The following is a 27,335-nucleotide window of genomic DNA, read 5'->3' on the forward strand; positions in this document are numbered from 1 at the left end:
CTTGAACTGGAATTTTTGTGAACAAAACAGAGCATTCGATTTGCTTTATTCAATACTGCCACATAAGTACAAATAATTTTGCCTTAATATTTTTCATTACTAATAAGCACAAATTTTACTTTTACCTAAGAAACATAGTGCATGTAGAAATAACTTCAGAACTCCTGCAACCGAAATGAACACCACATAATGAAAACAAAATGATGGTGAGACACAAATCAGGAAGCACTAGCTTGAACTCTTCTTTCTTTGAAAAATGGTGACTTTTTCTAAACTTCATGGTATCAGAGATTTGTAGCAATGTTTTAACATGTTCAAATCTTGCAAATATTAATCTTCAAATAAAGTAACACTGTGGTACTCTATTTTAAATATAAATTCATTGATGATCATGGTAATATAATACATAAAATAAATTGAACATAAAATAAAAATAGATACCTGTCATGGCTACCATAGATTAAATATTTAATACAAGAATAGTTTCTGGATATTCAACCAAAGAGAAATGACTAACCATTTTACAAGTAAGACTGAGAAGGTAATTAATCTTTTATTTACATATCCTGCATAATGGAGACTGAAGTTCTTAATTTATACTTTAAATTAATTAAATGTTGACACTTCATTTGTATACACACTTCCATACACAGTTTGTGGCTAATCATAAAAAGAGAAAGAAAGTGGATTGACTTTATATGTATGGCTTAAAATGTATTTGAAATAATGCACACTGAAGTATTTAACAGAAATGATAACAGTATAAATACAACTATTAATGAAGTTATAGATTTAAATTATCATTGTATATTAGTTCCAAATGCTTAAAATTTCAAAAGATTTGCTGACTTTTATACAGACAGAGTTATGGTGCAGGAAGCATTGAGGAAATTGTTATTGTTAACTTTATTAATCTTTCATCTGTGACTTTAAATTTGTTGCCTGGTAATAAAGTTAATGTCCCTGAAATATGCTTTAAGATCTCTAATCACTATCACTTATGCCTCTGTAGCATGATCTATGTGTTATTTTGTGTGTAAATTATATTTCATTGTTCACATCTTTGAATTGAGTTTTAATTGCTACCTTGGGTGGTGTGTGTTGGGGCTAAGAATTTTTTAGTAGTTTGTTGTGTTTGTATTTGATATAATACCATGCCTAAAAGGCTTTTTGCATATTATTCCTAAGTTTAATTTTTTAATCATAATTTTATTTAGTTTATATGGTTGTTGTTGAACACAAAACTATACAATGGATTATCTGTGCTGTGCTACCCACATGTAAAGAAACCCAGATTTTATTGGTATAAGCATTCAGACTTACTGCTGAGCCACTGACAGTTATTTGATCATAGCATTGCCATCTCAACAAAGATGTGAAGTAAAAATATACAATAAGTTTTATTACATTTGTTACATTAATAATAATAATTTTAAAAAAAATCACCAATCCAGATGTAGTGAAATTTACTAACCATGTTTAATTTAAAAATTGCACATAATCCAGTGAAATTTTTTTATAATTTAGTAGCCTCCAAAATGAAACTAATACAACATATTGCAAAAATCATAATGAAAATTTGTTTTAAATATATCATTTAAGACAGGTATAACTAAACATCTTCAAACACTGGAAAAAAAATCATTTTTTTGACTCAACTGAAAGCTAAAGCTTATATACAATGTTAAATAAAACGTGAGTATTCATGGTTGCTCACTGTAATCATATTTATAATGTCAGAAATTACACGTAGGAGTTACATTGTTAATACAGTCTCTCTTCGGAAGCAATGACACAAATACATCAATATGGCACAACCATTACTTTATAAAGTTTAAATATTTTGAATACAACTCTGAATTTTCATACATATATCACTAAAATTTCTTAATAGAGATTATATAAACATAGATTCATACGTATCATACTGTATAGAGATTAATTCTATACATGGAAATGTTTACACATATTTGGAATTATGCTCACATAAAATGAAGCTACAAAAATAAAGATATATTAATGTTATGCAAATATATATATATAAAGATTAGTAACACATTCTCAACAACAGTAGGCATTGAAAATATTAATACTAGAGATGTATTATTCACTCCAGTTTCTAATATCTACCAAAATTTTGGTCTTTTCTCCTGCAGGTGTTCATTTCCTTTATAATAAGATGAATAAAGAAAAATACCATTTGTCAAGTATATAAAAGAACACATCAAACTTTTGTTCCTACGAATGATGAATAAGAAACAGGCTCAGATATGGAAACTCCATTATTACATAAAAAAAAAAAAGTGAAACTCCTCATTTTATCATTCATAATGATTCTAGCACCTATTTATCCAAATTCAAACATATATATATATATAAACCATGCCTAAAAGGGATTGTTGTGTGTTATTCCTAATTTTCTATTTTTTAGAGATAGTTTCTTGATCAACATTTCTATCTTAAATGACACATTAAATTACTGCAGGAGTATACAGAAGTATTAGTATTACTATTTAGCTCATATAATTTTAAGATCTTTATACTAACTGCTACCTTTCTAAGTATGCACCAAAAGTCCTATTTTTCACTTTTCAAATGGCTATTAGCTGTAGTATTTTGTTTTCTAACGGCAAACACAGTAATTTTCTAAAATACTAAATGCAAAACATCTTTTTTTTTAAAAAACAAAATAGGTGTCAAATAGCTTGGACTAACATGAGCAAAACTGTAATGTTAACTACCAACAAAGACAATGAAAAGTACAATTTTTTTCTTTATTGTAAGTGATACCCAGCAAAAATATTTTTATGAGAACTTCACCACAAAAATATCATTCATTCTTTCTCTCTCTCTCCCTCCACAGTGATTATTTACTTACATAATATTCAGTACCTTTCAGTTTTAACACACCTTACCTTATCAATAATTTTACGTTTAAACATAGGGTACCACTCCCTATTATGAAAATAGTTGTGATACAGTAAATTGGAATTTTAAATAGATACTCAATTCTGAATAAAAATAGAATGATATATACCTAAGAGCTAAAAAATAGCCTCTCCCATAACCTCAAACATTTTACAATGTGATATCATGAAATTGTTACCATAAAATTACCCAGAACTCATAAGATCTCCTTTCCTCAATTGCCAAAAATGTTTATGTACTTATTTTCTATAACATTACTAAGTACATTATGAAACTTGGTACAAAAGAGCAAAAGTCACATGACCTATGAATTCATGTTTCAAATAAGGGCTTCATAATATTTTGTGATAAAACAACTATATTGGAGAAAAATTAGTTCAAGAATTACTAAAACTATCTTTGCTAGCAAAGTTATCATACTGAAAATATTGTTTGAGATCCATCTTTGATTTCATTTGTATACATAAATCATTTTCAATAAAATATAAAAAAGCAATTAGCTGGTCCCTCAATTACAAGTATAAATATATATATATGTGCGTGTGTGCAGTTTTTTATTGGACATACAGCTAAATTCTATTAGAACACACTAAAAATAGTCATCTTTTAATGTAAGTTACTGAATGGACGGAGTTTGTTGTACTGTAATTAGAAATTAATATCTCTTACGGAATATACTTCCCTGAGGTTCTTCTTCAGAATGTGCATTGCTTTCATTTGTATCTGAATCTTCTGTGTCAAGCTCACCATCATCTGTTTCTTGTGTTATTTTTTCACCTTTTAATGCATGATTTCTTGCTGTTCTTATCTGGGTTCTTCTAGAGAAAACAGGGGATTGGCCATTTACTGAAGACACCCTCTCTTGTGACTGCAACGTGGCACGAATAGTTTCAAGACGTGGTTTGTGAGGAGAAGCCCTGATACAGTTTCTAACTTCCTATAAGTTATAAAATAACTGATACAGTTCCTAACTTCCTACAAGTTATAAAATAACTGATACAGTTCCTAACTTCCTACAAGTTATAAAATAACTGATACAGTTCCTAACTTCCTACAAGTTATAAAATAATACATTTTTGAGAACTTAAATTCTTCAACTGCCACAGTATATAAAATATGTACCTATACTGACTTTTTCAAATTCAGTTAACTGAAGAACTGCTTTGCAATAACTTGGATTTATAGAACAGCATTATGATGTGATCTGCATTTTTAAAACACTTATAACCATAACTAATCCATATTGAAGTAGCAATATACATATATATATATATTTTTGTGTGTGTAAAATAGTAACTTTTCACACAACCAGGCTTAAAACTGACAAATGTAAAAATTATAGTGTGAGAATGGTAAAATATGTCTTAGTAAAAAGGTATCCTGAAAGTAGGACCCATAGAGTAAGAATGATATACCTTTATCATATTGAATCTTTACTCACAATCATCATGTGTGAAAAAATAATAACAATAATTAATTATATGGGTGCCTGTCAAACAACTCATGTCTAAAATTACCATCCACCATCTGCAACTCATTGTGGGACAGTAGTTACATCACATGATGCATTATTATAAAAATCAAATCAACTACTACAACATAACTACTGCCACAATAACAATAAAATCAAATCTCAGATGGTCATGTCTTTCCTTCAATTTTTATAATTTGGTTTTATAAAAGGTAACTATCTTCATAAGTTTACCACAGACAATGAATGGTAATTTTAGATAGTGGATATTTTGAGCTTGAGTCCCTTATTGGCTGTTTATTTAACACTCCTACGAAAAGACGTTTCTAGTCCTGATTTCTCCAAGCCCGTTCCCCTGGCTGTGGTTTCGCTAGATAGTAGATAGGGACAGTGGGAATCTCGTTAATCCATTCCTTAATGGATTTAAATGGCAATTTCATTTAAATACAAAATTATTAGCCTAATATTAATAACCTTTCAAGTTGCTCTGGGGCCTATTAGGCCCCACTTTTCGTAGGAGTGTTAAAATGTACATGAATGTGGATTTCATAATTTCAATTTTTTGTATCTTCTCTTCTACATTCATAACAAAAATGTATATCATTTCACTAACTTTAAAGCAGTTTCAACTCATTACTTTTCACTGAAATTTAGACATTTACAAATTTCTTATTTCTGTAAAATGATATATTTGTTACCTTAAGATCGAGGTCTTCATCAATTTTTTGAAGAGAACTATAAGCTCTTGTGTAAATTTCCAAAGCTTTAGTATGGAAGAGCAGTTCAATGTTCACAAAATCAGTGAATATCTTCTGTAAAAATCAGTCATAAAGAATTACTTTATTTTAGATTTTTTAGTCAAATTGAAAGTTTTAAAGTATTCAAAGTATTACACAGCTTTCTTCATGAAATTGTTAAGGCTAAATCTTACCTCAAATGTAATAAAACTTTGAAAGGCCAAGTCTAAATATGTAGTTTTCTAAGTGAAGCTTTTTATGCTAAGCACTTCAATATTCAAAACCACACACACACTTGCACTGACTGATTTTTTTATCAACACTACACATACAAATAGATTAATATGTTATTAAATAAATTATATATAGTATTTAAATGATTTATTAGAAGCTTAATAACCTTTAAAAACTGCATAATTTATTTTTACTATTAAGACAGTTTAAAGTCCTGGTGCAAAAAACACAGATGATTACATAAGCATTAGAATTGTCTTGCATATAAAATTAAAGTTGGAATACTCTATTTCTTATCAAGATTATTTATTACAGTAAAATATTATTAAATAAAAATTATTTCATCTCTATATTTTATGCAAATAACAATACTGCCATTAATATCAATCTTTGAGCACACATTATGTACCAAGTGTCTAGCTGTGTTTGGTGATTCTCATTTAGTATATGGTTCACAGACAGCATACTGTAAAAAGAAAAACTCTCATTTACTATCACATTAAGCTATTTTAAAATATATATCTGAAGCTGAAGCTACCTTTGGTATTATGAATTTTCCACTTGAAAATGGAAACACTTGATGCAGAGGAGCTTAGTGCCATTTCTTAGTTTCAGTCTCCTACTTTCAATCTCAAACAATGAGCAAATTATTTTTGTACATAGAGAGAAACATTGATATACGCAGAGTTTGTATGAGGATGAGCATGTTTTGTAACATTAACATATTCAGAATGGTTAAGAAGTGTCTTTAACACCTTATCTTAGTTGGTAGAGCACTAATCCAGTGTGCAACATGTGTTGGATGCGAGTCCAAGCCATCGTGATTACTATAAAATTATATATGTATATACACACACATATCAAGATAAAAGTCTCCTGCTAGGACAGTGGTAAGTATTTGGATTTGCAGCACTAAAATCATGGGTTCTATTGCCCTTAGTGGACATGGCAGATAGCCTGATGTGACTTTGCTATAATAAAAACACACATAAAGGTAAAAATACTTCAGGACTTTATGATTTTCCATTCCTAACCCTTTTAGTTGCATATTTTTATTACTCAAAAAATAACAGTTCAGTTTTTAGGCAAGCATACCATATATCACATAAATTGGTATATATATATATATCTTAAACAGTATGTTTCAAGGGAGGTAGTATGTAGTAAAAGAATTTAATAACATTAAAAAATTATTGATAAAACATTAGTTTCCACATAAAATAATATTTGAAGCTGTTAAGAATTACTTCAGAAAAAAGTATATAACCCTAGATACAATAATTATTACAGTTATGAAAAGAGAGTGTTATATTTGTTAACCATTTATAGGAACACACCTTTGGACTCTGAAAACAACTTAATCAAATACTTATGAGGTCATAACCACACATTTGGTTAAAGTTTATATTAAAAGCAATACATATAATTAAAAACTCCTGTGATATTAAAGACAAAATACCAAAATTATTGAGTTCTAAAATTGTTAATCAATACGTAATTCTAAGTGCGTAACTTCTATAATTGGAATCTCAGGATAAAAAATTAAAGAAATCATTGACTTAAGATTAATATAGCAGTCCAAATTTAAAAAAAAAATGTTTTAAATTAATATCATTAACTACCATATCAGAATTATCTTGAGACTAATAGAGATTTTTACATTGATTACTAAAGGAGTAAGGAAATTCATAGAAGCAAAAGATATACAGTTGATGAAAAACTTTTCCACTGACTTTCAAAATGGAAGAGTTAAGGCATCTTCTTACATATAAAAATTTCCATGAGGAAACAAAATATAAAGGAGAGAAAAAATATACTGGAAATAATCCAGAGATAATAAATAAATAAGCTTTTCACAACAGTTTGTGGGCCTGTCAACATATAAAAAGTGTAGTGAGCATTCTTAAAAGATATATAGAGAGGATTGATATTTTATAACCCTGTAATGTAAACTAGACCCTTAGATATTGTGCAGCAAGGATTTAAGTTCTGTGAAAAGTTAATACTCAGTTTAAGTGCCATATCCAAGAGCTATGAAAAAACTATCAATGTTTGACCCAACAAAAACATATAAAAGACAAACAAACATGGTTCACTTTAACTGAAACTCCAGGAAAATGGCAAAAATGCAGATGATGATGATTCAGGACATGATACAGATACAGAGAAATAAGCAGGTTTGGCACCACATGCAAAACTCAATAAATAAAATCTTCCAAGAGACATTAACCATTTTCACTGTTATAAGCAAGATGTTCAATTTGATGGAATGCAATGTCAAATTATCTATACAAATCATCCTTCAAGTTAGTATAAACCATACAATGAAACTGCTTCAGTCATCTCTTTGAAAGTACCAGGAGTAAAATCACTTCATTTGAAATGGAGTGAAGAGTCATCTAAATATTATATTTCAATCATAAAAAAAGCAAGCTATTAGAGTGAAAATAAGTAAACCTGATGAGAATGGTAAGGCATGATGATGGGGGATAATATCCTACTGCCTTCAAATCTGAGATAAAAAAGTTGTGATAAAAAAGTGAGTTAAATTCCATTAACTTGATGAAGATGCATCTTGACAAAAATATTTCAATATTAAAGGAAACAAAATCCTATAGTCTTTTAATAAGTTTACTTATTTATAATAAATAACATATGCAGATTACTAAATCATCTTCTCAAACAACTAAAGAAGTATTATAATATTTTTAAACATAAGATCTGGATGATAAAACCATAACTTGCCAACCATATATTATTATTTTGTTATTAATTTATTCATGTGAGCAGTGTAGTAATAAAAGTTTTACCCCCAAATGCTCCCTCAGAGTAAAAGAAAAGTTATCTGAATAACAACCTCTAAACAGATAATTAACACAGAATGTCTGAGTAAATGTACATGTTGTATAAGTTAAGTGATATTTTCAACTTACTAGATAAAACTATTTATATATTCTACTTCACAATGTCCAAGACGTCCTCAGATTTATAACTATGGTCTACTTACTATAAAAACATACACATTTAAAATCTGCTTTTTACATACTACTTGAATGAAATTACCTTAATATTGGAAACTTTACTGTGTTCAAACATTTCCATTTGTTCTTCCAGAACTTTAGCTGATTGGTTAGAATCAAAAGCTGCTCTTTGGTATTCATTTCCTGCCTATAAAGAACCAATATTAATAAAAATGAAATTTTGATTGTCACAATACTTTCACTTTATCCCACCTGTAATTATGAACCATTCAAATCTTTTTCTATATATATTTATTTAACTGTAAAAAGACTAAACATAGAAACTTAAATTTTGTACTGTGTTTTTCTGTCAAAAATAACTGATTTAATGTGATTACATTTACACTTTTGTTGATATTTGTCCCCTAAGCTTCGTAAATTTGATTAAAAAGGATAACTGTGCAATGAGATTATTATATGTAGTTAATGCAGCTTATACACTTCTGGTTACATTTCAAAATTTCATTGTAACTTTTTTTCCCTTCAGTTCACTCTTTAAAAATTTAACTTTTATGGATGATATTTTTATAGGTCCAGAAATGTTAACATTTTTTTATACTGAAAATTTATTTCTGATAGATTTTTACCTCCTTTCAGAGAATACCTTTTCCTGACTTGTACTGCCCCTCTATATGCACAAATTTTCACTCACAACAAGCTTTGATACTCCCACCTCTCCTCATATTTTTACATAAGACAGCTGCATGATAGCATACCAATACCCATGCAACAACCCTCTACCAACAGGAACCTGACATAACTCCCAGCACACATAATTCCCTCTATGCTCTATGCAGTTTACCTCAAAATCACTTAAAAATTGAGCAACAGGAAAGGAAAAAGACACCTGATGTAGGAAGGAAGAGCAGGAAGCATAAGAAGAGGTAAGAATCTATCAGAAATACATTTTCAGTGTAGAAAAATGTTAACTTCCAATATGATATCTTAACTCTTCTAACAGAGTTGCTAAAATCCCCCATTAACCTGATGGAGGGACTAATGTAAAATGTCCTAGATGAGCCCCCTTCAGAAAATACCCACAAAAACCCAACTGTGTGAATAAAGAGTAAGACAGTCCTGTTGGAGGTCACACCATTTCTGAGCTGAGTATATTTTTCACCCATGAAAATGATGTGTTCACAATAAGGGCAGAAACATAGGACAGACCATATAAAATAAGGAATCTCTGATGTAGAGTGACTAGGCTGCAGCAGACCACAAGGGAGAGTTCAATCTCAACCAACACCAACAGAACATTAATAGGAATATTTGGCTCCTCTACCATTTACCTCTGTCACAGAGACTGATGTGGAAGAAGATTTTCCATTCCTTGGACTCGCATCATCAAGTGAGCACATCCTAAACAACTAACACCAGTACCCTGGGAACCGATATCCAAACAACGGTAGGAATTCAGATAGCAATGTGGCAGTTCAGCTCCAGTCCAGAACCAGGAAGCATTGAGAATGAATTATTCAGTCAGCAGTAAAAGAAGAGTATCATGGCCACTTCAGCCAACATTAGTACCCCACAGGGAACTAGCGTTCAAGTGATAGTAAGAGAAAAAGTGTCCAGCCAGAAGAGTGAATTGCAATTTGGCAGAAATTATCCAATGCATAACCAGGTGGCACCTGGAATAATACATCAAGTCTGTGGTAGGAGTGTCTATACACCACTTACACTGGCAGAACACCACTATGTTACTCTCATCTAAGTGGGATTCAGAACACTCAGGAAAAAGTCTCCATGATCCACCACCTCAGTGGCTAAAAGCTGGTAAATGGTAAGGACTCCTGTTCTCCTCTGGAAGGAGAGGGTAAAACAATACATTGGAGAGTCTGGAGGAATTCAGCAACAGAGACAGTGTAACAGGTTATTTTGAAAAGCAAATCATGCTTGACTCAGTCAAATGAAAAAGCAGCAATTCCCTTCTGCTTTATTCATGTCAGTTCATGAGTTTAAGGTCTGGGTCAAACATATTTATGATACAAAATACCAGGAAAAACCTACAAACCCCATAATACCCCATCTCTACTGTTGGTTTCATTGACTTGAATTATCATATGGTGTGGGTTTAAGAATAAGTATACCCTGGTTAGGCAACATTTGTCATAGATTAGGGTCCATATACGGAAGAAAAGCCCCTATAAAGAAGAAAACTGTGTAGCTCAAGATACTGAAAAAAAAGGTAGACAGTAACCTGCAGAGCAAGAAATGGTCTTAAGATGAAGAAAATATGAAATAAATGCATTGGGAAGGACATGGAATGAAGGGACAAGGAGGATGTAAATTGGAACAAAGAATGAGCCCTTCAGAAAGAACCCAAGGGCTGTGGTGAAAAAATCCCAAACAGTGGAAAAGACAAAATGTAACATACCTGGTTTATTAACTCCAGGAAAGAAGAGGAAGGTCTGCCACTGGAGCTAAATTTGACCTTGTGATGCAGGAAGGGGAAGGAATTAGGCTTTCAGAATTTATGTCCTCATGTTCAGGTAACCCTAAACAAGGCATAAGAGGAGAATCTACAGGCAAATCAAAAGCCAACATGAAGTTTCCTGGTAAACTAAGACCATAACATTTTCTGCCAACAATTTGTTTTAAAGTATGGCTAATTGTAGTAAAAACAGCAATGGTAACAGTAGTAACAGGAAAATCCAAAAGCATTTCAACTAAGAGTGGAAAGATAAAAGTCCAAACAGAGAGCTCCAAAGAATTATGTATTGAAAAAAAACAACAACAAAATACTAACATGTATGAACTAAAATTTCAGAACACGAGTGCAGCAAATGTAAATAAAATCTATGTACACGCAGAGAAAACAATGAAGTGTTTAAAAATTCTGAAAAGTAATGCATAAGCAAAAAACACACCTAACCATCATGACTGTCAATCAAGAAGTGATTTTTGGTTAAGTTACATTGAAGGAATGAGCCGTGCTGAGAGTTGTGTAATGCATCTATTGGTGGAGAGTTATCACATGCTATCACACAGCTTCCTCACATGAAAACATTTGAGGCTAGGTAAGAGTATCGAAGCTACTGATGAAGGTAGATTCATGCATGCAGAGGGCAGTAAGAGTTTGGAGAAGCAATTTTATGAGAAGAGGTAAGATACTGTATCAGCATTTAAAGTATTTGTTTCTTTGTGCTATGAAATGTAAAACCCATCAGAAATTGCTATAAAATACATAAAACTAAAATTTAATATTTTCAAATGACAATTTTAATGAATGCTTCTGTCTTGAAACAAGCAAAAAACTACATTTATAAGAATATACAACTGTGGCATTGTAGTTGTTTTCAGTGATTAATATTTAAAATAACATTAATACTTTGTAATAAGTTACTAGTTTTTAGCTGATATTTTCTGCATAAATTTCAATAATTCAGTTTCTTTTCTAAATCTCAACTGTACAATAAGAAATTTATTAATGAGTGAAAAAAGAAAACATTCATTTGCTTTGATTTCTTTCTTGGCACATGAATTATACAATACAATAATTTGAAGTTTTACAAGCTTTCTTTTAAACTGGTCTTCAATGAACAGCCTTTTCTTTTAAAACACACTATATAAAATAAATTGTAAAATAGATTTAACAGAAATTCTAAATATTGTATCACTTACAGAAAACAATACTAGCACAGTATATTCAAACATTTTAAATAAACACTTTTTACATGTAATAATTAAAACATGAGGTACCTTCTTATGATAAAACTGTATAAAGTAGCTCTTTATACATGAAAAAACAGCTTGTGTTACATAAATATTGCCCTAACTATATTGACATTTGTGAAAACAACAGGGCCAAAAATAATTTTGCATGATAACTAGATTGAAATATTAATGATAACTGGAAATGATCAATCAGTTTAAGTACATAGACATCAACAAAATTAATTATATATACATATATATAGGAAATATATAATTAAACTATAATATACAGTTACATAGTTTCCACATGAAATAATTTTGATACTTTGATGTAATGTAATCAGCAACTTTGCAATAGGAAGCATTAGCACGTGCACTGATGCAAACATCTATTGAAATACCAAACCATTCATGATAGCCTGTGTCTATTTCAAAGCAATAACTTAGATATGTCACTTGTGATCAACTTGCAGCTGTAAGAATAATAAAAAGTATATGTACCAATGACTGAAATGTAGTTAAGAAAAAAAAACATACAAGAATAATTATATATATACACACACACATACACATCCATCTTGTATGCTTTAATCTTATCCACACTGTTTGGTCGATTTTATCAGTCAACAAACAGGTTTACAATCCACAATGCAGTTACCCTTTATCAATCAGTTTTATGAGGTTAATAAACAATCCTAGATGTGTAATAGATTCATGATTTTACACTAGTAGGTGGACACAAACAAAAATTTAATATAAGTCTATAAATTTCTGTGCAAAAATGTTATCATGTGGCCAATACTGAAAATTAACTTCACTTTTCCAAGACCACATTTAAGCAAACCAAAGATGCAAAAATTCACTGCAGATGCAATGGGAGACCCAAAAGATGTGTGAAGAAAAATTGTTGTTATATTCTTTTTTATTGGGCCATATTTCTAATGAAAACTGTTGCTGACTTGAAATATGATTAAAAGCAATTTGTTTTTGATTTGGAATCCTAAGTCCACTTCATATCTTTATTTATTGTCTTGTTAATGCCAGAAAATATGTTCAGCTTCATCAGAATGACTTTTTGGATTGGAATGCTCTCTTTCTTACATAAAGTAGTTAGTAAGAAAATTATCTCACTACTTCAAACAGGCCTTATGTATGGTTTTGGAACCTACTACTGTTTCAAGTAATCTGTTGTGTAACTGTACACTTTCATGAAAAACACTGAAGGCATATATCTTTGAAGCATTGTGTCCTTTACCTTTACATAATATAACAATCTTGCCGTATCACTGTCTTTCCCTAGAAGGGGTTATGATATAATTCTCCAGCCATAAGTTTATCCTGGTGACATTGAACTGTTGAATGGTTAGGAATAAAGTTTTAACTGCTACACATTGTCCAAGCACAAAAGCAAATTGTTCTTCTAAATTAAGGTTAGTCCTCTATGATAAGTTGCAAAACAAATATTTTTTATACATTTTTCTCTAAAACTGATTTTTTTGTGGTATTACCAAAGAACAGTGAATTTTTCTGAAAAACAGACCAATCTGTTCTGAAGTGTTTTTAGCAAACACTTCAGTGTATTGTTTAGTTATTTAAAATACAACAGTTCTAGGGACAAAGAGAGAACTGCAAGGTTTTTTTCAGTAACTATAAATGCCATCTGACAAAAACTGCTAACACAAAGATTAGGTAGAAAAAGGACAATTCTGAATAAAACAGACATAAGCTCACATAATTCAATTACCAAAAACATACTTTTTCCATCACATAGATAATATTAGTTTTATGATCTTTGGTAAACTACAAATGAAAACTTGTTTTCAATGATTTAATCACATTTTAGACATTCTTCATTTCAGATAAAACAATTATATATTTAATGACACAATAGTGACATCACCAGTTAATAAGATTTTAATAAAAGAAATAATGTTAAAAACATTATTACTATTTGTTTTCTTAAAGAAATATAAAAGCAATAACACTTTTTATCACTCAAACATGTTTTCAGTTACACATCATTTTTGACACATTTTCTTTACTTTTTTAATCAAAAACACCAGAATAATAAGTTTATTCATACATAAAACTGAGTTTAAAAAAAAAAGGATACAACTTCCTGCCACTTGGTGGGTGAACGCCTTTGAATTTTCTCCAGCTGCTGTCTGCGACTGATTTCTTTACTTTTTATAGACAAAGCAGACTTTATAGCATCCTGAAAATAAGCAAAATTTTTTTATAAATGTTGCTACAGAAGTTTGAAATGGTACTTAGCCTTCAAATAGTTATCAAAACAAACATTTTGGGGACTAGCAAAACACTGCCCTATGGAAAGCTATTTTTGCTAGCTTGTAATTACTTACCATAGTATTCATATTTCACTGAAAAAATTTTTTTTTAATTTAGCATTTTAAGAAAAATATCTGGGAAGTGTTGGATTGTGGTCTTTAGACATATGCAACAAAATTATTCAATGTGCAAAAACAAAAATATTATCATAAATTTTATTCATAAACTGTAATGTTTTTATATATTAAAAGCAGCTCCATTTACGTAAAAACATTTTTAAGAATTCCAGTTTCTCAGTACTCCATTTAAAAATTACATCAATAAAGCTATTATAAAATCCCTCACATACAGTCCTAGTGAAAGTTGTGTTATTGTTGTGAGGAAGGTATGTTTTATTTAAAATTGTGTTATGTTATAAAAAAATTGTTGTTGTGCATACATACAGTTATTATTCTAATTGTCTCAATCTTGAATATCCCAAGTGTGAAATGTTTTATGGATTTTTGTTTGTGGTGCCATCCATATATGATGCACGAGTTTTAGTTACATACGCACATACTTATATAAACAATTGGTGTCTCATCAAATACTATGAACTATCTATATGTGTTTGTGTGTATATAGATACTACTTGAATTACTAATTTTATTTTGAAATAACTAATATTAAGTTTTTCTTTCTGAGGATGTTTTTCTTTTGAAATTAAATCTGAATAAGAGTGATGCTTTTTTTTTTAACATATATAATACAGACTCATTCCACAACTCAATGCTGTTAGAAAAATAAAAATACTTTAATCAGAACCTAGTCTGTATTTTCCCAAATCTTAAACATGTCTCTCATTCTATTATCTGTAGAATACATAATAAATGAGTCAGACCTTTATCCTATTAATTTCTTGATAAACTTTCACAACAATAAGTTAAGAATTCTTAACCTATCCCCATAAAATAACTTTTCCATCCCCAGAATCATCCTAGTAGCCATTCACTGAGCCTTTTCCTTTAAGTCAATATCCTTTCCAGAAGCACTGCTATGCACTGGTACACAATACCCATATCCTGATTCTATTTGACCTTTCCCTAAATCCCCAGTTTGTATTTTGAAAAATCAGAATAGAAAACCATGATCAATATCATAGAAATACTATAAATGCTCATGTCTGAATCTTACAAGCAACAAGGGACACCTCTGATCCATTCTTAGATAAGGATACCAAAACTGTACACAGTGTGCTAAGTGAGGCATTGTGCACTTTGTGCATCTGTGGACTCCTTTGACAGAAGCTCTTTAGGTCATTCAACTGCCTTTTTATGGGCTGTCTTTCTTTCCACACTTAACTTCCTCTTTTCAATCCTCTTATATATTTTGTATCATTTGGAGGAAGCTGTATCTTCACTGCAGTGGAAGCTGTGAAGCAGGTCCTTAACCACACACTAAAGTTTTACTTTCATCTTTTTGGTATTCCCAGGTAGACAGGAGATTGGCAGTCTATCACAAATCTATCACCAGGATTTATAGTCAATACAAGTACTGACAGTACTTGGCATTCAGTACTGATTTATGGTATATCGTATGTTGAGAATAATATCTGTTATCACATGTCCTACCTTTGGAGTTTTGACCAAACACCTCCTCTGATATTTTAGATTTAATTTTCACAGAATTATAAATGTTTGATGTGATTGTTTTGAGTTCATACTTAAGTAAAAATTGATAATAGCATGAAATATGAGAAACTGGTGACTCCCATGCTCTTGAAGAGAATGTGAATGTGTCTATGTGACCAACTGCTTGTTAGGTTGATGTGCACATGCTCAAAATATGGATAGGCCAAAGAGCATACATCATGATGTTTTAGTGAGTTACATTCAACATTTAATTAAACTATTTAATTCTCATGGCATATGAAAAACTTGACATAAAACCACAGATTAACAAAGCAAATTCTAATATTATACACATTTTAAGTCCTTAATTTGATATATTTGTTCTTGAGCTGTCGCCTCTTCATGTATGAGGGTGAAAGAGAGACAAAGAAGGAGATGAAGATCACCAAGCAGGAAAAAAAGAGGCAAGAGATAGAAACTTAAGAAAGATAAACAATCACAAGCCACAGAATAAGAGTCTCAAGGTCTGAGAAGATGCTGCTGCTAAGGTTTGATATAAAGTTGAAACAAAATCACATTGACATAAACAAGAATACCAAAAAAGAAGAAGAAGGCTCTGCAGCAAGGTAGCCCAATATTTTGCAAAATTGCTAGATGACGAGAAAGAAATCTACACACTAATGTAATCAAAACAGCAAAGGGTGGAGTTATCTGTTGCTTGTCAGAAAAGAAAGAACCCAAAGCAAAAACAAATGGTAAAAATAACCCAACAACAACTCATCAAAAGGCTCAACTGATGCAACAGAAACAAGTGATCAGGAATCCTGAATCCAAAATTAAAATGGAACCAATCACGATGTGTTCAATGGTGGTAACATCACTAGCTGTCAGAATGGCTCCAGTTACCAGTGAAATAGTAGAAGACAACTTATGTTATGGAGCATCAAGACCTCAGATAGTGTCAGGATCAAGGATTCATTCATAGTCGATATGATCCACAAAACAATACATTTTTTTAGTACAATTAATACACCCATTGCATGTAGCTTTGATCATTGATATAATAATGAAAGTTGTAATTTTTCTATACTCAAAAGGTATTTTCGATAGGTATTTTCTTCTTTCCATGTATATAACTATTATATTTCAATGCTGCCCTCTATATGCAAAACATTTTTTCACACATAACAAGCCTAGCACTTGCACATACCCCACGATCATTGTCCTTCAACTGTCTCTTCCATATAAACCATCATGTAACAATCCAAGACCAATAGAGTGCAATACACCCTCCTGATACATGTGACTCCCTCTATTTAATTCTACTGAACTATCATTTGGAGTTTAGGAAGAAAATGAATAACTGGTGTTCAGTGAGGATGTAGGGAGGGATGTGTGAAAGGAAGTAAGTTTGTTTCTTTTGTTTATGAATTTTGTGCAAAGCTACATGAGGGCTATCTGCACTAGGCTTCCCTAATTTAGCAGTGTAAGACTAGAGGGAAAGCAACCAGTCATTACTCACTGCCTACTCTTGGGCTACTCTTTTACCAATGAATAGTGGGATTGACCATCACATTATAATGCCCCCATGGCTGAAAGGGTGAGCATGTTTGGTGTGACGAAGATCCGAACCTGTCACCCTCAGATTACGAGTCAAGTGCCTTAACCTACCTGGCCGTGCCAAGTCCAGGTGGTAAGTACCTACTGAAAATGCATTTTCAGTATAGGAAAATTACAACTTCTGATATGGTACATTATACCTTACTACTTCTTTTATATATAGCTCAAATCCCACACTGAATAAGTAGAGGGCTGGTGCAAAGAATAGAACTAAACATCTTTCAAAAGTATCTGATGAAATTCTAGAATTGTTATCCCCATAGTAGAGGGTCATACATGGGAGACCCAATCACTTCTGTGTCAGGTATACTCTGTAGCCACTGTGGAAAAAGGTGTTACATACATGAGCAGAAAAGGTAGTGCAAAGGAAAATCTACACCATCATCACCTCAATTTTAGTAGAACAGAAGTATATATACTGTCCAAATTGATCTATGAAGTGGACACATGCACAAATACACAATTAACTGTATTTCCAGGAACCCAACATTCATATGGTAGCAGTAAGAAATGTGCTCAGGTGGGAGATCACATCAAACATAATCATATTAGCACCCCACTGCATTACATTATCCTCAAGCCAAGACACTTCTTGAGGTAGAGCAACAATAAGGAGAAACTAATCACCTGACTTAACATTATCACAGAATCTGGACACATCATCTTCTGGGACTCATCAGGTGAAGTTGGTGATCCTTGAACATATTGAATGAGGATAACAAAATGCACATAACATGTGTGAGGACTTATGTTGATTGGTTTGGTCTAAATCCAAAACCAGCCCCAAGTAACCAATATCCCTGTGATGGTAGAATGAGGGACCCCAATCAAAAGAGTGGACTAGAATGTGACAGATCAACTCCAAAGCAACATCATCCTCTGGATAGGACTATACAAAGATTGAAGTGTCAGAGCAACCTCTGTGTTACACCACACAAAAATAGACTGTATATATATAAATTATAAGCAACATGACCCTCCTGATACAACTACACAGAAGCCATGAACAACATCAATCATCAGGACCCACCACAAAGAGATGGAGCATATTTATTAGTAGACATGTGCAACTTCATCCACTTAGACTGGGCCATAGAACTGGAACTCATCACAAGCTTCTGAGTCCCATCACATGGAATGGGATTACCTCAACCAACTATATGCAGCTGCACCCACCAGATACAACTGTAAGAAGCTGGGTGCAGCATCAATCTCCAAAGCCAACTGTACAGAGATGGAGCATACAATGGGAGGACCACATGTCATCTACACCAGTATTTCTCAAGTTTTTTTGCCTTGTGAGACACTTTTGATATCCCCACACAGTTTGGGAAGCACTGATTGATGCCAGCAGAACATCACTGCCTTACACTTTACCAAACAGATTTTTTTAGTTTTTGTTTATTATTGTAGGATCACACTCAGAAGGATACCTTCATGACAGAACCATGAAGTAACAACTCTTAGTTCTGTGGAAAGGTGAGTAGTGCTTCTGAACTCCTCACTGTTCAACCTATCCTATTAATTTCTTTACTCTTAATTTCCAAAGCTATCTCACAACTATGTAAGTTTACATTACACTGTTTTAATCAATATCTTTAGTTTCACCAAACATCCTACCACCTAATCTGACTAAGTGTAGACCATCTCTATCCCACCTGTTACCCTAAGCATACCCCTGATAATCTTTCATTTAAAAGCCTTTGTTCCTGTTGAATAATTTATTACCATATCTAGCTTAATAGTGCACCCAAAAGGGCTATATGTTTGTCTTTGTCCTTAAACACCTGAAGGAATTCTTTATACTTTTTAAGCACCTTTTCTGATTTACAACTTCCAACTTAGTATGTTTAGTTAAAGTCTTTCCTTTCCTTGTGCTTGAAAATTATAAAATTATGGTAATAATGGGAAGTAGGTCATTTCATTTGAAATGTCAAGTGTATAAATGTTGAATATCACACTGCAATGAGGAATGGAATTTAAAGTTCAATAAAATACACTACAAATGAACCATATTAAGTATTTTTAAACAAGTCTACTGTTCACAATAAAATAACCTGTCTCTACAACCTTAACTTTTTCACTACTGCACACCCTTAATACTAGTTTTTCTATTACAAAAGTAGCAATATTTGATTAAAACTGAAATGTATTTATCGTTTGAAGTCAGTTAAAAGCATGTAGAATAAACTTTTGTATTTCAAAAACTTTAATAACAATTACATAGACATTATCAACTTGAGATAGAAATTAAAACATAAGTTACAAACACACAAACACTAAGCACATTTCACCAGGTTGTTGTAGTCAGATATAAATCATTTTCATGGTTATTTGCAGCCTCATACAATCCCTTCATTATTCATCAGTAAGTAATTTTAATCTCTCTCTCTCTATATATATATATATATATATACACACACACACACACATATATATATTAGGAACTATATATCCTAATAGTCAGCGGATAAAGGATAAAAATTAAAATGTACCAATTTTTTTGCTCAGTTGCTCAGTTGTGCCACTACATGAGAAAAGAACATAGACAAAGTTTCATTTCAATCGCGAAGTATTTAGGGGCAGCGCATCCCTCGCAAAGTTCACTATTTTCCTTAAATTTACCCTACATTACATTGTTAATGGTAATTAAATTATTTAAAGAAATTATTTAATATTTATTGATTATACAATTACCAAAAACATAAAAACTTGAAAGAAAAATTTATTTCATTGACGTTTTATCTTGCCTGCCCCCTTCGCATTATGTTTGCCAATGTTCTTCTACCACCTGAATCATATACTGAAATTGATCTTCATTCTTGGTGCGGCCCTTTGCTGTAAACTGTTGAATTAAAGCTACTCCTCTTTCAGCTGCACCATTTGTCACAAAAAGTTTCTTTACTCTGTCCTTTCCTTGTTTGTACTCTTCGGAGGCGCTCCACTCTTTCAGTGGTAATGATAAAATGCGCTACTAATATCCAGATGGTAGAAAATTTTCTTCGTTGCCAAGGTAAAAAATCTGGAAGTTTTCTGAAACAGCATTGCTTGCAGCATCAACAGTTAAACGTGGAGTTGGCCTAGGAGATCCTTTCACGGTATTCATATTTGAGACCATCTTGAGTTTGTCGCTATTCGTTACACCATCATCAAAGAGCGCAAGCCCAACTGCAACCTCAGATAAATACCATAAATGCCGATTCATTGCCTTTGTACCAACTTCCTTAATCATATGATTTTCATGCAATGCAAGTTCCTTGAGTAGTGTAAGGTCCCTTCAAGCTGCCACGGAAGCATCCTTAGCTGTAAACCATGAGAGCAAGTAATGTTTAGTTATAAAGACACACAAATCACCAAGTTTGCTGCAGAAATGTGCGTCAAATGAAACACGAGATGAAGCAGGCCGTGGTTGCAGTCTACCAAACTCCTCTTGGAACATCCAAATTTTTAGAGAATATATTGCTCGAGCCATCCAACGTGCACGATGTACAGCACCACAAGTACGGAAAGAAACTGAAGAACGTCTGTGTGGAAGAGATCCAAGAAAAATGACAGCTAATTCCAAGAGCTCTTTATAATCGTCCAGTGGTTGATGAGATTGAAGGAGATTCTGACAAAATTGAATAATATCATCCTTCCAAGGCTGTATTCGGAGTGGCATTGCTTCTACTGCTGTTATGTACTTAGTTTCATTAATTTTAGGCCAACAATCTCTAAAGTTTAAAAACAAAATAATATCTGGACTTTTTGATGTCTCTATCATGAGAGATACAGCACTCAGAAGAATCTCCAAAATTTGATGTCTACAGGCAAGGTGCAAGAGCTCACGTTCAAGTAACATTTCAATCCTCAGACAGACGCCAGATTTGGATCCTGTATTGGTCGCTGTGGTGTCAAAGCAAAGCAATTTAATTCTGTCTTTTACATTCCATTCTACTAAAACTGATCCAATCTCAGAAGCTACTGAATTTGCATCCCCACTATCAATCTTGGGCACTGAAAGAATCTTCTCTACACCTTCACCTGAAACTAAAATTGCCAAACGTTCCATCTTCTCTCTGCCAACCAAGTCAGGCATCAGCTTACCATCCCAATGTAATGTCAAAGGAACGTTTGGAGAAAAACTTTCCTTCAATTCAGCTGCTAGAAGAGTACGGTTAGTAATTCGTTTCCTCCTTATGGAACTTGAGATAATGGCAAGATCCTCGATATTATATCCAATATGAGCTGCAAAAGGAAGCAAAATTTGCGCGGCTTTTCGGTCACTGATCTGGGTTCTGTCTAAAGCTGAAGCTAGCCTTTCACTAATGCCAACTTTTCGTTTGGTTCCGGAAGCACATTGTTATTTTGTGCGCATTGCGCAACCCCTAAATATTAATGTATTGGATTGATTTTTACACTAGTATATTTTTTTCATTGAATGGAATCAAATTATAAGCGAGCGACTGAGTGTCACAACTTTTTGTTTTTTGACGCACCCTAATATATGTGTGTGTGTGTGCAAGTAGCACCACTTATCCCCTGCTAGATCAATGGTAAATTTCCAAACTTACAATACCAAAATCCAGGATTTGATTACCAGTGGTAGAAATAGTGCAGATAGCCCATTGCGATGCTTTACAATAAGAAAACCACTAACTACTAATTACTAATTAGTTTCTAACTGCTGCCATCATGAGATGGATTATTTTCTGTACTAGTAGTAACCATAACAATGATTGTAAAATAACACTTTAATTTTGTTACACATTGTAAAACACACTATATAATGAAACTATCACAGTCATTTCACAGTGCCTGTTAGGTACAGGTACAGATAGAATTGGAATGTAAAACAGTATTAAGGCTCATTTTTTTCTGCACTTACTCTAGCATGTTTACAAATTGTTCCATAAGCTGACAGCTGTTCAACAACTCTGACTTCAAGACGACGAACCTATATGAATGCAACATCCAATTACTAAATATTTTGAATCATTAGACAATTAATTTTATTACAACATAAAATAAAAATACTTGTTTAAATATCTCTCAGATAGTCAAAATATCCATAATTAGTTTACTAAAAATACAAATCATGTGATGAACACATTAATGTACTATGTATTACCATTTGATAAATGAAACAAAATATTTTATAGAGATCATAAAAAGTTGTATCAAATGAATCTCAAAATATTTAATAAGTAATTTTGCTGAAATATGCACAAACAGTTACAAAAGTTTGAAAACTATAACCATATTTTTAAATCTTGTGATAACACAATAAACATATTTGTGTGATTTAACTCTGTAATTCACAAGAAAGTGTTTAAAAACTAAAATTAATTTTAAAATTTATTAGGTTAAGCAATGTTACATTATATAATATAGTGATATCTAAATCTACAAACTGTTGAAGAGCATTTAAAAAGATTCATGATAGATCTAAAGCACAGTAAATAGAAATACTGTTAATAATACTATGAAAATTAGACCATTTATAAAACTATTATTCAAATAAAAATTAAACATACATTTATAAAAAAAAATTTGTAATAATGTCCATAATGCTTATTTTATGATCTTGTATTACATGTTTAATCGCATTGATCTACAAACACTTACTTCTGCCTCTCTATAATCTTGAATGCATGAGAGTTCATCTGCAAAACACATCAAACTGTTTCTCAGTGTCAGATTCAAGTTTTCACTCTCAGAAAACTTCAAAACACTTCTTGCTAAACAATCTCCATTATCCCTGAGTCTTGCCATTTTTCTCACATAACTTGCAAATTGAGAACACAAGTCTGCCATGTTCTTCTCCAATGTGTTAATTCTTTCTTGAAAGAATCGGCTTTGTCTGTCACTAAAAATACTTAAAACCATTAATTTCTAAATTACTGCCCATAGAGAAGAACTTTCTTTTTGATGTATAATTAGAAGCATCAGTAGGTATATCAAATTTTGTTAAATGTATGTGCCCTACTTTATGAAAATGTTAGTATACTTATTTTAAAAACTTAAGATACATCTTTCTTACAACCGATAATCACAACCTTTAATAAAAGACACTCATGCTTTTAAAAAACCTCAAAATGGCAGACTTTTAATTGCTATTATTTTCTTAGACCTCTTTTTCTACATCCTGAATATGGAAAAACAGCTAAAATATTTCAATTCTTATGAATCATTCCAGTCTGCAACAATTTGACATTGCAAAACTATAAAAACCTCCATTAGTTACTCGTATAATATTGTATTAGTTCCTGTTGGTAGGTTGTTCTTTTTTTAAATTTAGTAAAACAAATGCAAAGTTCAGTCTGGTAAACAAAGAAGTATTTATTTCTACTGAAAGTTTTACAGATTCACCAAGCAATAGGCTTAACTTCACAAATAGCAATACTTACTTGCTATCATATGTATCTAGAAAATATTTTTATGGTTTAATTTTCAGTGCTTTCTTTGATACTGGTATAGTTCCTTCCAGACAGGTGTTTAAGTAAATCCACTAATGGATGAATCACTAGCAATACTATGAAAGTAGTCTCAACAGATACCTTTGACTCTTCAGCAGTTTGATTTACTTGAGTTGAATTATTCTTTGAAACTAACCATTTTCCCACCAAAAAGTTTCAAAGATTGTCATATTTAATGACCTATGGTTTGGAACATCTGACTTCTTGGATTATGTTCTTTTACACATTTGGTTAGTTTCATTCATTACCTTGTGTCTATATTCTGTTGTAACCAGAAGTCCATCTTCTGGAGTAATTGTTGTGTAGTGCATATGGATGTCCTGAATGTAAATAGACTGTAATAATGTTCAAAGCTAATGAAAAATGTTTCCTTATGAAGTCTAATCCCAATGTGCATTTTCTCTCTGTGCCACCCAATTACCCAAACATCATGCTGCATAACAAAGCTTTCCACAGTAACAGTGACTTCCAAATATCCTTCAGCTGGAACTTGCATCAACTCACCATCATACTTTATGTCTGATGGCAATTTCCTACCTTTCATCAGCAGATCAGGTTAATCAGTAGAACCAGTGTAAATCAACATATTGCAAAACTTCCCATCAGTAAACCTGCAGAATGTTTTATAAGTAATGCAATCCTTACCACAGCTGGGCCAAATAGATTATTGTCATTTTCAGAATTTCACCTCCTTGGTTCATTATCAACATCTCATTAATCACAGTCTCATACATAGTGTCCATCTTTCCACATTTTTGGCATTTTCCTTTTCCTGTCATCCTCTGGAAAAAGTTATTTGCTGAAGTTCTGTTTTCAGTTTCTGGCAGTGTGTCTTTTTTACGTCGTAAATTAAGCAACTCCCATCCCAGCTGTGGTTTAATACTTCTATCCTGGATAAACACCTGTCTAATTAAAGGCTTTTATTTACAGTTCCTGGAAATTGTAACTGACACACTTACTGCCTTGAAGTCTTCTTCTTCTGTTTTTAATCATTATTTACCTAATTAATCCTTTGCTTTCTTCTGGACTTCCATCAATATGTGATGTTTCCATAATACTTTGTTGTTTTTCTGCAACTTGACTAAACAGTTTTCCATAAAGATATACATCCACTTTACTTTAGCCTGAATTTACATATCCTTGTCTACTATAACATCAACAAACTGGTCATGTGAGCCAATCATTTGATTTGAGGCATTCAGGTACAACAACTGGGAAAGTTTTTCCACATATTAAACAAGTTCAGTTAATGTTTTTCTTTCCTTCTCCTACTTCTGCTCCTAAACATTGGTTTATAAACTTCTTTTTGGTGTGACACTTCAAATCTACTTAATAATGCACCACTACTGCATGATACTTGTTATGGCTTTCTGTTGGAAGGTTGCTTAATATTATTAAAGCTGTTTCTTTTAAATAAGCATAAAATAAGAATAGGTTGTTATGTAGAAATACAACATTTCTCATTGGAATTTATTTCAAACTATGATTGATATGGCCCCCATTACACCTTTCCATCATAGTCTGTTGGCTTCTCAATTGGATAATGTTATTAAACTGGCCTGTTAAACTGTGTACATTAATGCAATAGTAATACAGCTGTAGTAACTTAGGTAAGTCTTGTGAACATCAATAGTGGTAACATGTAAACAAAATGGGTTCTCCTATTCCATGTTTCACAGTCAATAGTATATGAGATTAGAATGCTTGAGCAGATGTTTGGCCGATTTGCTTTTACATTTGCTAATTTAGCTCTTAGATATTTTATCCTGGCATTGACATATTTTCCTACTTCTTTTTTCACTCACTGATGATGTTTTGTACTTTCTATTTATTCCATTGACATCCTTCTATTCCTTTGACCTTGTTGTCATAATCATTCTATTTCACTGGCATCCTTTTGTATTTTTTTAATTTTGTTGTTAAAATCTTAAATACATTTTCTATTTGTTCCTAAATCTTCTCTTTGGTCAAATTTATTTTTGTTTGTAAGTCTTCTGCAAATACTACATCATATTCTTGTAATTTCTCTCAATTTCTTGTCTCCCTCCTTTTTTATTGTCTTTCAACTTTATCTCTTTCTGCTAAACTGCTGTCTCTTTCCACTATTTCAATATTTCCAGCAAATTTTAGTCACACTTTTGAGCATAAGCCATCATCTTGAACTTAACTGCTGATTTTATTTTAATTTTACCAAAATAATTTGACTCCTGATACCAATGTTGTAACAACCCCTAGCAATGGGCACGTTCTTTTGAATTATCTGATAAAATATACTATACAAAATCAACTTAACTAAAATTAAAGAGTTCAACTTCTTTTAACATAAGCTCACGAATCTATAAGCCTAACCTTATAAACGATGTTAGTCACTCACTTACAAACTTATCTCATTTTTATAGCATTCCATTGAAACACACAAGCTCAGAATTTACAAAACTGAAACAAAACACAAATCTAAAAGTTTAAGTAATTCTCATTCTACGAATTACCGAAACTATCAAGCAGTTGTTTTCTATAGTCAATAAGAAATATCTTTATTCGTTTAACGTCAGGCTTACCTCGACTTAAAATCCATGGCTTCAAAGCAAGCACCACCACCAGCTCACAATTTATTATACTGATTCAGGCCTAATGTTAGTTACCAGTAACTGTACCTTTACGCTACCACAGTTTATATTCTACGTTAACTCACAAATAATACTCTTCGCTATGTTTCATGTGAAGTTTAAAAAAATTAATTAAATCCTAAATTCTAACATAAACAAAAAGCAATCGCAATCCTATTTTTTTGTCAACTTTGAACTTTAGTAGATATTAGTATACATATAACATATCTTTAGTAATATACGAATAAATAACACACAAAAGCCTTCTTTGTTTCGGTTTCAAGTGCAGCTTTAAAATTAAAGTGTTTCGTTGTCGCAACCATGACAACGATAAGTGTAACATTAACTCCTGATTGAAGAAAATACCCATAATCCCACTACATTTTTTTTTTTTTCAAAAACAAAACAAAATGTATCGGTCAACACATTTATATACATGGAAATAATCCATGAAATCCTGAAAAATACTTCTTTTATCATTAAATTTATACGTTTCTTAACATTTCCCACTGTATTACTTTCCTCTTGAAATTAGAAAAAAAAAAGATAAACAAATAATGTGAAATAGATTTGTAAAAAAGCTAATGAATACCAAACTTTTACACAAATAATTTTATTTTTACGGCAAACCTAATATTTTGTCAGTTACCATCACTAATTGTAAGCTACTGACCAAAGGAAATCAAAACATTCAAAACGCGTCCT

General features: G+C 31.8%; 1 protein-coding gene across 1 annotated transcript; it reads right to left on the reverse strand.

Annotated features, from left to right (window-relative positions):
- Positions 1 to 12: 12 nt before the first annotated feature.
- Positions 13 to 27,002, reverse strand: LOC143250322 (CBY1-interacting BAR domain-containing protein 1-A-like). The gene is made up of 10 exons (XM_076500774.1): positions 26,583 to 27,002; positions 23,174 to 23,423; positions 22,434 to 22,502; positions 14,161 to 14,262; positions 12,519 to 12,554; positions 12,344 to 12,436; positions 8,434 to 8,538; positions 5,098 to 5,211; positions 3,598 to 3,865; positions 13 to 2,167 (listed from the first exon to the last, which is right to left on the reverse strand). The coding sequence occupies exons 1-10, from the start codon at positions 26,597 to 26,599 to the stop codon at positions 2,127 to 2,129; spliced, it is 1,095 nt and encodes a 364-aa protein (XP_076356889.1). The 5' UTR covers positions 26,600 to 27,002; the 3' UTR covers positions 13 to 2,126.
- Positions 27,003 to 27,335: the final 333 nt, after the last annotated feature.

This window comes from Tachypleus tridentatus, chromosome 5 (assembly GCF_004210375.1).
Source record: "Tachypleus tridentatus isolate NWPU-2018 chromosome 5, ASM421037v1, whole genome shotgun sequence".
Taxonomy (NCBI): Eukaryota; Metazoa; Arthropoda; class Merostomata; order Xiphosura; family Limulidae; genus Tachypleus; species Tachypleus tridentatus.

Excerpts from the sequence above, each read along its gene's own strand:
- LOC143250322 (XM_076500774.1), bottom strand. Across the intron at positions 5,212-8,433 it reads GTAAAGTTTCCAATATTAAG|AAGATATTCACTGATTTTGT; the intron begins GTAATTTCATTC and ends TGATTTTTACAG. Across the intron at positions 3,866-5,097 it reads ATGAAGACCTCGATCTTAAG|GAAGTTAGAAACTGTATCAG; the intron begins GTAACAAATATA and ends TATAACTTATAG.